The 14,108-nt window shown below is 44.2% G+C and overlaps 1 protein-coding gene across 2 annotated transcripts in view; it reads left to right on the plus strand.

Moving 5' to 3' along the window:
* rabgap1l (RAB GTPase activating protein 1-like) overlaps positions 1-14,108 on the plus strand; it is a 187,672-nt gene that overhangs the window by 107,961 nt on the left and 65,603 nt on the right. For both annotated transcript variants that reach the window (XM_080548270.1, XM_080548269.1), the window contains 3 exons: positions 6,321-6,434; positions 10,348-10,422; positions 13,357-13,482. In XM_080548270.1, coding sequence (XP_080404396.1) covers positions 6,321-6,434; positions 10,348-10,422; positions 13,357-13,482 — 315 coding nt within the window. The remainder of the gene's footprint in view (positions 1-6,320; positions 6,435-10,347; positions 10,423-13,356; positions 13,483-14,108) is intronic.

Genomic DNA, 14,108 nt, shown 5'->3' on the forward strand with positions numbered 1-14,108 from the left:
AAATGGTTAAAATGTGATGTAAAATGCAACAGCTTGGTGTGTGTGCGTGCGTGAATGTTCTTAAATGGGGTGTTTTTAAGAGTGTCAGGGGGGGGTGGTCTTCGAGCCTAGGGTACAACTAGGTCATTTAGTACAACCTTGAGTGTGATATTGCTTTTATACAACAGTTCTACAGCGTTTATTAGTTAACAGTAATACAGTCAACAGATTATGATTTGTTTGTTTGTTTAATCGTTTATTTTGTTTCGTTTATAACAAAAAATAGTTCCGCAACTGAACTTCAACTGGACGGTTGCCTAGTAACCCGAACACAAACAATAGAACACCTGTGCGGCGGAGTGATACATATAGTTAAAAGTCCCAACTGCTGTTATACTGTATATCGGCACTCATGGAATGCCTCTTGTCCAATCAAATTACGTGGTCGGAACTAACTGTTGTATAAAGCCCCATACTGTTCATAGCCACTCAATACTGTGGGACTAACGGTGATGGAGGATCTGTACCACCAGCTACCCTCCTCAGTCAGCCCTGTAGCTCTACCTACCCTCCTCAGTCACTACCCACCCTCCTCAGTCAGCCCCGGTGTGGATCAAAGGTCCTCAAGCCCCCAAACCCGCTGATGAAATGGTCCACTAAGCTGAGAGTGATGTTCCCTCTTTTGAAATGTTAAGGTCATACAAACACAATGGAGCAAGGACCCCCGCCCCTCCCCCCCCCCCCCACACACACACACACTCACAAACACACACTCACACACACTCACAAACACACACTCACACACACACACACACACACACACACACACACTCACTCACACACACTCACTCACTCACACACACACACACATTCACACACACACACACACACACACACTCACACACACACTCTTACACACTCACACTCACACACAGACACACTGCAAATGCCACTCACTCAACTGAGTCCAACCATACCACTGATTTCTTACAAGGAAGTTATACCGGTGATAACATTCAACAATGACTAGGAACGATAGAGCTCTATGAGAATGCAGGGAAACCAGGGTGTAATCTTTATAGATAAGAGAAGGCTTCCCACAAAGTACGTCTAGAATCCATTTATGAATGCCTGGACTTTTTCCAACTTCAATCTCTCATAAGATGGGTAAAAGTCACGTATTATGATGTTATATGTCAAATAAGAATGAGAATATTTGATTGACATACAGGCATATGTCTTCAGAGGCTGGGTGTGCGCTGGCTTCTACCCACATGCATGATCAATGCATAATCACACATTGATCAACTGTTGTTGTCTGTCTGTCTGTGTGGGCGTCCCATTATGGTTGAAATGGGTAAGCCATTCATAACTAAGGTCAGTTACTATGGTGAGGGAGCGCAGAAAACTGCCCTTTTCAAGTGGATTGACAATGGAACACTGTTTGAATGCTCCTCCATTTTGAATGAAACCATACAGTTGGCTACAATTCCAGTTGCATCCTCCAGACAGAACAAATATTACAGCAAATAATATTGCTAAACTCTGATGTAGATAGATAGAGAAAAAGCACAATTTCTTGGAAAAACATTATTAAAAAAGGGTTGTTTATTCTTTTTAATGCCATCGTGATCAAGGGCAGTAAAGTCATGTCAACACAAGCGTCAACACAAGCGACTAACTCAATTGTCTGCTCAATACTAATATATTTCATGTACAAAACAACAATTGACACATAAATCTGTTCTTTTTTCAATTTGAACTCTTAAAATTCTTGCTACAAAAAGAATCGAGCTCAATGTTACGGTGCATTGAACAGTCAGCCTTGTGCAGATTCTGCCACGAGGAAACCGAATCAATAGATCATCTATTTTGGTACAGTCCATCGTCCATCGCACGTTCACTTTTGGATTCAGGTCCAGGAACGGTTCGTTGTTACGGCATAATATCAATGTGTGGCATAATATCAGTGTGCCGATATAGACCGGCAATCTATATTGTTGGGGGATCTGAGTGACCAGGCCCATTGCTTAGAGGAATATGATTATACTCTGAAATATAACATTTTTAGGGTTTAATATATTCATTTTCATGGAAATAATCTTCATCCGGGAAGGGGAGAAACAGCGGACCAAGCCATCACCTCCAGACTCAGGCCCACTGAACGCAGCCCGGGATTGGGAAATGCGGGTAGACCTCAGCCAGAGGCTCACCTTCCCACCCGAAATTGCAGCGACCAACCTGCGCCCAGACCTAGTCCTCTGGTCCAAGTCCTGCCGGCGTGTCTTCATCGTAGAACTGACGGTCCCATGGGAGGAGGCCATCGATGAGGCATTCGAACGGAAGAGGCTGCGGTATGCCAACTTAGCAGTCGAAGCAGAGGGGCGGGGCTGGAACGTGAAGGTGTGGCCAGTGGAGGTGGGCTGCAGAGGCTTTGTAGCCAGCTCCACCACAAGGCTCCTGAGGGCAGTAGGGATCAGAGGACAGGTCCAACGGAAGGCAATTAAAGAACTGTCCACTGCAGCAGAACGGAGCAGTCACTGGCTGTGGCTGAAACGTAGGGACCCAACATGGGCTCCCAAATGACCACGTGGTGCCACCGTGCGACACACACCCAGGCCTGATCAGCCTGTGGTGGGCCAACCTCGGCAGAGGGTGTCTTGTGATAAATGGCCGAAACACCCAATGAGGTCGGGGACCACAACTGAAGATGTGTCGTACTGGTGGCACCACGTCATTGCCAAATTCCACTCCACCCAAGAGGACATCTCCAACTCCACTCAGTCAATTGTTGTGCAAATTATTTAGGGATTTTAACATCTAGTCCTATTAAGAATCCATTTTCATGGAAATAGAGAGATTCAAGACCTTCATAAAATAAATAATTGATTTAACCGACTGCTAACCTGACAAGCTTAACACACGTAGCATAGTAGCCCATCACGTAGCATAGTAGCTGATCACAGCGCTTCTAACCTGACAAGCCTAACACACGTAGCATAGTAGCTGTTCACAGCGCTTCTAACCTGACAAGCCTAACACACGTAGCATAGTAGCCCATCACAGCGCTTCTTTTTTTGTGATCAAGATTTTTTTATTGCTTTTAACAACACATAACAATGACAATACAGAACAAGAAAGGAAATGAGAGAAAAAAGAAAACAAAAACAAAAAGGGTAGTGTAGCGGACAAGACAATAGCCTAATAGTAGAAATATAACATTCCGGATTGGGGTATATGGAAAATCTAATTACAAGAAAGTAGTAAAGTTGGACAAGTTCAATGAGTAAGACTTCCTAACGCATCAACTGTACTGGGCCTCGCTTTGTTCAGTCTGGCCGTTGTGCACTCAAGACTCACAACCCTCTGTAAAGAGTACAACCAAAAAGTGTTCATGCAGAAATCAGGTGTCAACATGTCATCCAATGTTGAAGAATAGTCTTTTTTGCAGAGATGAAACCAGCAAACAACATTTAATTTAATTTAATAATTTTGACATTTAGCAGACGCTTTTATCCAAAGCGACTTACAATTACAAATTACAGGGACATTCCCCCTGGAGTAACTGAGGGCTAAGTGCCTTACTCAAGGGCACACTAGTAGTGGTGTGGTTTCAGGCGGGATTTGAACTCACAACCTTCTGATCACAAGTCCAACTCACTATCCACTAGACCACCACTACCCCCCCCCCACTACATTTCCGATCACAGCTCTTCTGAGCTGCGTCATGATTCACCAGAGTGTCCAACACTGAGACGTGTGTGTGTGTGTGTGTGTGTGTGTCTCGGAGAGAGGCAGCTCAGCTGGGGAGAGAGAGGAGAGCTACCCTTATTTACTGGCATTAGTTGACTAATGACGCCTTTAATTAGTAGTGACATGCGCCGTTAATTTAATCAAAGTGTTTACAATTCACCCTGTCAACAAGATTCCTCCAGCCTCTGATTGATGTTGCCATGGTAGTGCTCTTTGTTTAATTATTGGACTACTTTGAACAGGGATGCAGGGAAAGCTTACAGAGACTCCTGCAAAGTGTGTGCGTGCGTGCGTGCGAGCGTGCATATTTTAAACCCAAAAACCGGCAAGACGTATTTTTCCGTTAACGTTATTTCTGCTCTAATAAGGAAATAAGGTAAAACTATTAGTTCCAATCCTCCATGTATAATACACTGTGTGTCATACCTCCTCCTCGTTTTTCAAATCTCATTAAAGCATTACAGGTTGTTTTGCCAGCCGCGTTACAATCAAACCTTTTAGCTGTGTGTCGCTCGCCTGCTTGAATGAATCACAGCCGTTTGAGGTCATTGGCGCGGCGTGCAGAGAACCTCGCCACTTCCAGCTCCAGATCAGATGGGCGCAGCAGACATGCTTGTTGTAAGGCGTCTGCTGAATGCCAAACATTTTAATGTGAGGAAAATGTAGTGTTGCCACAACGCTTTGTTAACCAAATCTTTGATCATCATGACTAAATCAAGGGATTTATTTTTGCTCGAAATATTCGTTTATTCATCAAATGGATCACACATGAAACAGCTTCTGCCGTGTAGTAACCACATGACTGTTGCTGCAAAATAATAACTGTCCAGTCGAAGGAAACAATGGCCAGTATTTGGTGTCGAGATACTGAGAATATGTAAAAACCCAAGACAGCACCAGGTCTGAAAGGAGCAGTACTTCCATGACTTAATGACAAACTTCATAGATAGATAAATACGTAGATAGATAGAAACATAGATATATACGTAGGTAGGTAGATAGATAGGTAGATAGATGGGGGGGGGGTGTGCACCAACTACATTTCGTTGTCTCAGCCCTCTGCTACGGCCCGCTAGTCTAACCATAGTCTCATAACAAACCCAAAATATGTTTTTTACACGTGAGCGATCTTTGAGATCTTACGCACTGCATCTACTGTAGGTCCCCACCCCTCAAAACCCACCACAGTCTCACAAAATCCTGTGGGAAACACTGCACCCCCACCCCCACTCCGTATCAAAGAGAGAAAGCGAGAAGAGAGAAGATTTAAACAAGCTTAAATAAATAAAGTGGGACTCGACAAGGCAGGGAGTGAGTTAAACCGTGGTGCGTCCTGACACTCCTCACTTCACTGTACCTCCTTCTGCTCTGCTGCCTCTCTGTGTGTTCTACTGTCATGACTCTGCTCTGGTTGCCTCTCTTAGAGCTTTCACACGAACGTTGGCGCTGTCTGGCGAACGAGCATTAGTTCGCCAGACAGTGCCAACGTTCTGAGTTTTCCGAACGCGAACTGGCACGGTTCTTTGCCGGTGTGAAAGCCCTATCTGTGTGTTCTACTGTCAGGACTCTAACTGTCATGACTCTAACTTGTGAACACTTTGGCAGTTCCTCTTCTCTGTCATGTCAGCGCAGCCGAGAGAGAAAGACAACGTCTTCCCCCTCAGATACACACAGACACACACACCCACACACACACACACACGCACACTGGTATAGGTACACACACTACACACGCACTGGTATAGGTACACACACACACACACACACACGCAATAGTCAGGTGCACACACACTAGTACAGGTGCACACACACAGACACACACGCACTGGAACAGGTATACACACACACACACACACACACACACACACATGTCAAGCCATCAGAGCCCAGGTCTGTTTTATCTGCAGCTCCCAGTGTGTTGTTTCAGAACGCCAGGCCTCAAGTCTTCCTTGAGGAAGTGTTGCGTTGCAGATTAGGAGAGCCAGGCTGCCTGGGCGGCTGAGGGGAAGGAGACAGCAGCGCTTTGACAGCAACGCTGGGAAGATCCAGCAGGAAAGAATAGCAGATGTTGTCGGCCCTTTGTACCATGTTAGGCTCTGGATATCTGTCTTGTAGGAAGGAATCTACTGATTGAACCGTTTTAGGTTGTTCTAAGTAGAGGGATGCACTTTGGGAAGCGCTTTGGAATAAGGAGCTATATAAGTGCAGTCCATTTAGCATTTATTTACCATTCAGTACATTGTATGCTTGTTGTAAATAAAAGTTCTATGATGCATTGAAATGACAGTAAACTAAGATAATACGATGGTTATCATAATTTTTCAAATCTTTATTAATAAGTAATTACAGAAAAAGTAAATGACATTTCTGTCATGGCTTCCGCATTTTGGCCTACGAGAGAGTCGGAATCAATCACAGTGCTTACGGTTGCGTAGGCACTGCCGCGTAGTTACATTTTTGGAGAGGTGCGCGTCAACCTACGCCGTAGGCCGCGTAGGCTACGCCGTCGATTTTACGCAGAAGTATAAATTGGGCTTCAGTCTCACCCCCCCCCCCCCCCCCCCCCCCTCTGCGTGTTTGTCCTGCAGGACTCTGCCCAGGAAGGCGTGATCACTAGAGACATCCACCGGACCTTCCCCGCCCACGACTACTTCAAAGACTCAGACGGAGACGGACAAGACTCTCTGTACAAGATCTGTAAGGTAAGGATGGCCCACACCAGCACCACCACCACCACCACAGCCACTATTGATGTCTCGATACCACTGAATCTAGCTGCTGCTAGGTTTGGAACATCATTAAAAATAAACGAAAAAAGCGCTAGTAAACTCAGCAACAGCAAACGGGCTGGTAGGCCAAGGAAGTCTACTACCCCCAGCGCTGTGTCTCCTGAGACACCTGCTTTCCCCTATACGGTGTCTCCTGAGACGTCTACTGCCCCCCTTGTACTGTTTCTCCAGTGTCTATTTAAGAAGGGAAAAAAAACTTTCTTCTTCTATCACGACGACTGCCAATGGCCCCTGGCCTGAGCTAGATTACTCTTCCTGCTACAACTGGTGAATTGATGATTCACTTGCTTAGTCAAACGTATCGATTGTAAGTCGCTTTGGAATAAGGCGTCTGATAAATGCCCAAAATGTAAATGTAAGTCTTCTACAGTGGATGAGTGAAGAATGCTCACCATAATAAAGAAAAACTCCAAAACATCTGTCCCACAGTATCAGGAATACCCTCCAGGAGGTAGTGTGTTAGCGCAGAGGTGCAAACGTTTTCTCACTTTTTTCGGCGCAATTCGCTGTCTTTACCTCAAAAGAGGTCATCCACATGAATCGTGTAGATGTAGAACATAACATCTTCCTGTCTGCTAAACTCTGTTTTTAAACCTTTAGCTTCAGGCAGCTAGGTAGAATTCCAGACAGCGTGGAGAACACAGTCTAGACAGCGTGAAGAACCCACCCCCCCCCGCCTCCTCGTTTTCAGGCGAAAAGAAATGTTTCACCTTCTTGGTCCATCGGCAGTTTGCTCCCCTGCAGAGACCAGAGACTAGCCTCCACAGAATTCGTCACCAGCCGAACTACAGAGGCGTCACTACAAGGTGCACACCGCTAGTTCCCCTCAGAAAGGATGGTCAGGTTACAGTTTGCTAAAGAAAAAGTACCCAAAACTAAATATTAAACATGAGAGGCTAATTTGAACATTATATGAATCTGACCCATTATTTATGGTGCCGTTGAAATAGGGGAGACTAATTGTAAAAACGGATAATCTCAATACTTAAAATGTCCTTTAATCTTATAGTAATTGTTTTTATTTCAAATCCCGAATGTTGGGGTATAGAGGCAAAAGAAGAACAACAAATGCTTCCCTGTCCCCTTCCTCACGCAGGCCCGCTGTAAAACAGAAACAATACAGCAAAGGAGCTACATACAGTAATACTGATAGATGACTTTGTGCCTCTCTCAAAATGAAACACACACACGTTTGTCTATATAACATTCCATTTGTTTCACACCATAATTTGACTTGAATTTGTTCTTATTATGAATGTGAACTTGTGAATTTGTTCTTATTATGTTTATTACAGGAACATTACACTGAATAAAGCTGTAGTTAGTTGGCCGGAAAAATATATACAGTATAAATATAAAATAATAACTGAGTTGTCGTAAAACCTTAACATCCTGCCAAGTAGGTCATTGGAGAGCCAGGTCTCATTGATATGCAAATACATGTAGATTGCCTGTTGATAGGCTCGGCTGGCTCCTGAAGCGCGACACACACTTGTCTTCATTTCCTAACAGTACGCAGCGTCTCCTCAGGTGATGCCTTGGCTTTTTATACCTCCAATCCCACATAGTCTTCATTATAAAGGAATTACAGATAAACAAAAATACACAGTGGATGGCTGTGGAAACATTAGGTCAAAAGGGGGCCTCTAGCATTAATCTAAGGCACTTATTCCCCCAAATGATAATTACACAACACTCGTAGTAATCTGCTCCCTAAGCAAATTAAATGTGTTCAACTAAACAAATGGGGATGTCATGTCTCCCAGACCCCCCATCCATCTAGCGCTGAATCCTTTAACCACGGCACGGTGCTGTGAGCGCTGCTCTTCATCAAATGTGTCTGTCTAACTGCACCCCAGACAGCTGGGCTTGAGTAAGCTCTTCAATTACTTACCATGTGAATTCCCTGCCAGGTGGGAAAAACATGTTGACATTTTTAAAATGTCCCATCTCTCATATTCCTCGTATGAGCAATGGTGAGACTCCGCAAGATCACTATTCTTACTCTATTTTAACACTTGTTGTTGTTGTCAATGACGGAGAGACTGTATGAAAATAAAAAAGGTTTGAGTCGTCTACTTGGATTCTCTGTGGTTGTCAGCAACACGGTCCGACTGTACATCACAGATGTCATAGTCATGTGATCAGGCGACCTTGCCTTTATACACAAACTTGACTTATGTTAAATTCCATCGAGATGATTCAAACATGCGTATTTAGTGTACATGTACTTCCGTTGGTTTTTGTATAGAAAATACTAATATTAGTGGAATTAATTTTCGGCAGAGGTTGACAAACCCAAAGAGTGTATTGAACTCTGTCCTTGTCCACACAGACTACTGACATGGCAAGGCAAATTAACACTAGAACAGCCGTGCCTTTTTTACCTACTAAAAGAGCTGCCTCTTTATGCTAAGCTGCTATTTACACACAACGACCACTAGTTGGCCGCTTGTGAATTAGCCTGTTTCCTATACAGACAAACGGCGAAACAGCTTTATATTAGCTTATGCTGATGTGATTTAAAAAATGGAAGGATACTGGGTGGTAGAACACACATATCTAGGAAAAGTCATGAAAGGAGGGTCCTGAAATTTGATCGAGTGCAGAGATATAACATTTTCCTTTACTCACAGGGGTGAGACCCCTTGTGGCTGTTCTAGTGTTAACTCTAATTTAAACGTTACTTCAAGATACGTACCCTCGCTAGTTTTGAGTAGATTTAGTAGTCGGCTTATGACGATCACCGGTTGCTGCTGCTTTGAAGAAGACTGGCCGACTCAGACAGCTTTTTGTTGCTCTCTGTTGTTTAAATCTGCCCTTTGAAACCAGGGCTTTACCCCGCTCCCCTCCATCTCTTGATTGTGACAGACAGATTAAAGACGCCCAGACAAAAGGGAGATTCCCAAAGGCTCCCTCACATGACAGGAACTAATGGCAAAGCCAATCTAGCTCCTCTTAAGAAAATGTGCCTTATATGCTGTTTGAGGCGTGTCAACAGTCTGACAACTCATTAGATACGTTCTGACACTCAGCTACTGGCCATCCTGACCTTAATCTGTGGGAATTGAGGACCGGTATATATACTGTATATATATAGCCTACAGTATACTGTATGTACTGTATATGTATATGTATTAATGACACTCAAGTGTCTTTGAGTGTCTAGAAAAGCGCTATATGAGTCGAATGTATTATTATTATGATTATTATGATTATTATTATATGTATATATATGTATATACTATATGTATATACATATACTATATACAGTATAGCCTGACAGATTTGAGGCTAAGGGCCTAAAAAACATCTTGAGTAATTCTAAAACAGCTGAGGCGATGGAAGCAACTGTTTGAGTTGTAACAGGACCTCTTGACCAAAGGAGGTGTAACACGTTGCCTAGCCATCAAAACAACAACAACAACAACAATAACCCATAAATAAATCAATGTGCAAAGAGCTTAACATATTGTTTGTCTATCATGAACGGCTGTACAACTGTAATATCTAGTGCCTCTCATCGGTGACAGAGGTGACTAACCAGTGGGTGGTTTTAGTGGATAGTGAGCTGTACTGGTGATCCATAAGGTCATGAGTTCAAATCCCACCTGGAAACACCACCACGACCAGTGTGCCCTTGAGTAAGACACTTAGCACTCAGTTACTCCAGGGAGACTGTCCATGTAATCTCTAATTGTAAATCTCTTTGGATTAAAAGCGCCTACTCTACTCTGCTAAAAGGTTAAAAGGTGAGAGATGTAACCGTGTTCCTCTGTGTGTGTGTGTGTGTGTGTGTGTGTGTGTGTGTGTGTGTGTGTTCCAGGCCTACTCCGTCTACGATGAGGAGATCGGTTACTGCCAGGGTCAGTCCTTCCTGGCTGCTGTGCTGCTGCTGCATGTGAGTGTGGATGTGAACGTGCTCTGCCGCCATTTTGATCTCGACTACCATGTGATCTTTCTGTGTTTTTCTCATTTTTCTCTTTATTCTTTTATGTATACAGTGTCCTTGAGTCTTTTTTTTTCTTCTTTCGCTAGCATATCAGCCCAATAGAGCTCTCAGGTCTTCCACCATTTTGATCTTGACTACGATGTGATCTTTCTGTGTTTTTCTTTTTTTTTCTTTCCTTCTTTTTTTTCCATACAGTGTCCTTGAGTCTTTTTTTTTTTTTTGATCATTTTTTCATACAGTGTCCTTGAGTCAGAGAAAGGCGCTTTTAAATTTGCAGTCTGCAAACGTCTCCGCGAGGACTACGCAACTATCTATACAACTGTGCCGAATATTAGAGGATAAAGTGGCACAAAGTGGTTTTAATGTGGGCAACATTAGAGACTGGATTGAAAGGATATTTGACCCAGCTCTGAAAAGGTGATTAAGTAATGATATAGGGAAGAAATGAGAGGTGAATTTAAAGTAGAATTCTATTAAGGAGGTATATATCGGAAAAGAAGAGAGACAAAGGGGGTGAGGGAGGGAGGGAGGGAGGGAGGGACAATTTATGATGGAGGAAGATCAGAAGGGGAAGCAGAGATGGGTAGATGAGCAAGGTGAGAGAGAGAGAGAGAGAGAGACGTGATAGAGAGAGAGAAAAGAGAGGGAGGAGTGATAGAGGAGAGATAAAGAATGAGAAGTGGAGGAGAGGACCTTTGGCATGCAGGAAGCAGAGATGGGTAGGTGAGCAAGGTGTTAGAGAGATAGTTGGAGGGAGGAGTGATAGTGGTGAGAGAGAGAGAGAGAGAGAGAGAGAGAGAGAGAGAGAGAGAGAGAGAGAGAGAGAGGAGTGGAGAAGGAGAATTTAGGTCCTTTGGAATGCAGGCGAGGTGTCAGGAATATTAATGACCATGCCCGTCTACCTGCAGGAGCCCATTCAACCCAGACCACACACTGTCACACTGACTAAACACCCACTGGGGTGTGTGGGTGAGGGTGAGGGTGGGTGTGGGTGTGGGTGTGTGTGAGAGTGTGCGTGTGTTGGTGGGTCAGTGTGTGTGAGTGTGTGAGTGTGTGGGTCAGTGTGTGTGTGTGTGTGTGTGTGTGTGTGTGTGTGAGTGTGTGTATGTGTGTGTGGGTGTGAGCGTGTGCGTGTGTGTGTGAGTGTGTGTGGGTCTGTGTGAGCGTGTGTGGGTGTGTGAGTGTGTGTGTGCGCGTGTGTGAGACTGTGCGTGTGTCGGTGGGTGTGTCAATGTGTGTGAGCGTGTGTGTGTGTGTGTGTGAGCATGTGAGCGTGTGCGTGTGTGTGTGTGAGTGTGTGCGGGTCAGTGTGTGTGTGTGTGTGTGTGTGTGTGTGAGCGAGCGTGTGTGGGTCAGTGTGTGTGTGTGTGAGCGTGTGCGAGCGTGTGCGTGTGTGTGTGTGTAAGACACACACCTTGGCTTTCACACTGACACTCCCACCTTCTGTCTGCCTTTCATCCACCCCCCACGTCCTCTCACGTTGTCTCTCTCACTCACACCTACGCTCAGTCTACAGTCTCCATCACACGCATTCCCTTTCTCTCTCTCGCTCTTTCCAACATTTCTCCAGTGGGACATGAATGTGTGGTGAAAAAACTTGTCTTTCAGTTCACAGAAAACCCTAGTGGGTAGACAGTTGACACCGGAGAAAATGAAGAACGTCGTTGCTAACGTTAAAATATGGTCTTTTTCGTAGACAGATTTGTAGATAGATAGATAGTTACTTTATTGATCCCTGAGGGGGAATTCAGGCGTTCCAGCAGCTCAGACCACAAACAACAACAACAACAACAATAAAGTGACAATTGAATAATAGACTAAACAAACTCTAAATAACTAAAAACACTTGTACAAAAAATACCACACACACCCAAAAGGTGTGTAAAAAAACAGTGATTACCTGTGTTTACCCGTCACAAAATCCCTTCTCATATTATCCCCCTCTCCTAAAACCTCCCCTGTTCTCCGAGCTGATAATGGAAGTGTCACTTTTTGTTAGATAAAACAAACAGGCACGTCGTCTGGCTAACATAAGGTATACCCCTGCAAATAACGTGTTAGCTTTGGTGATGTAAGTCGCTTTGGATAAAAATGTCAGCTAAATGGCACGTATTATTATAATTAGATGAAAAAAACAGATTAATCGAAGCAACATTACTTCCATTTGACCTCCGCCCTCTCACACTTGTGAAGCCTCCTTTCACAGTGTCAGTCGGACCTCATCTAAAGTTCCACTTACCATCTACTGCTGCCTCATACTCACCTCATTTCTGTTATTTGTATTTGTTCTATTATTATATTGCTCAATTGAGTCTTGCCTTATTTGTCTTTGTTTTTTATATACCTATTGCCAATTTTTGGTTTCTGATTCTGATTACCCCCCCCCCCCCAGACACACACACATACCTGTGACACAGATGCACACACACACACACACACACACACGTACACACACACAACTGACAATGTAATGTGTATTAGTTCTACATACGCTAATTTACAGCCTACGTAATTATTGCTTTACTGCCCCTTTCTGTCATTGTCTTTTTTTTAAATGTTTGTTATATAGTGTTATTACATTGTTGTTGTTGTTGTTTTTATATATATTGTTATTGTATCTTTATGTCTTATGCACCAAACCACACCAAATTTCCTGTTATGTGCGAATATAGTTTAAAAATAAAAATAATTGTGAGTGTGAGTGTGATTCTGATTGTGAGTGTGAGTGTGATTCTGGTTGTGATTGTGGTTCTGATTGTGATTGTGATTGTGATTCTGGTTCTGGTTCTGATTGTGATTGTGGTTCTGATTGTGATTGTGATTGTGATTCTGGTTCTGGTTCTGATTGTGGTTCTGGTTCTGGTGTGTTCTTCTCTGCCCCAGATGCCAGAGGAGCAGGCCTTCTGTGTGCTGGTGAAGATCATGTATGAGTACGGCCTGCGGGCTCTCTACAAGAACAACTTTGAGGACCTCCACTGCAAGTTCTACCAGCTGGAGCGACTGCTACAGGTCAGTCTACAGCAGGTCTACATGTACAGTTCTACCAGCTGGAGCGACTGCTACAGGTCAGTCTACAGCATGTCTACATGTACAGTTCTACCAGCTGGAGCGACTGCTACAGGTCAGTCTACAGCAGGTCTACATGTACAGTTCTACCAGCTGGAGCGACTGCTACAGGTCAGTCTACAGCAGGTCTACATGTACAGTTCTACCAGCTGGAGCGACTGCTACAGGTCAGTCTACAGCATGTCTACATGTACGACTGCTACAGGTCAGTCTACAGCATGTCTACATGTACGACTGCTACAGGCCAGTCTACAGCAGGTTTACATGTACGACTGCTACAGGCCAGTCTACAGCAGGTCTACATGTACGACTGCTACAGGTCAGTCTACAGCAGGTCTACATGTACGACTGCTACAGGTCAGTCTACAGCAGGTCTACATGTACGACTGCTACAGGTCAGTCTACTACAGCAGGTCTACATGTACGACTGCTACAGGTCAGTCTACAGCAGGTCTACATGTACGACTGCTACAGGCCAGTCTACAGCAGGTCTACATGTACGACTGCTACAGGTCAGTCTACTACAGCAGGTCTACATGTACGACTGCTACAGGTCAGTCTACTACAGC

Source organism: Nansenia antarctica (genome assembly GCF_963989245.1).
Source record: "Nansenia antarctica genome assembly, chromosome: 1".
NCBI lineage: Eukaryota > Metazoa > Chordata > Actinopteri > Argentiniformes > Microstomatidae > Nansenia > Nansenia antarctica.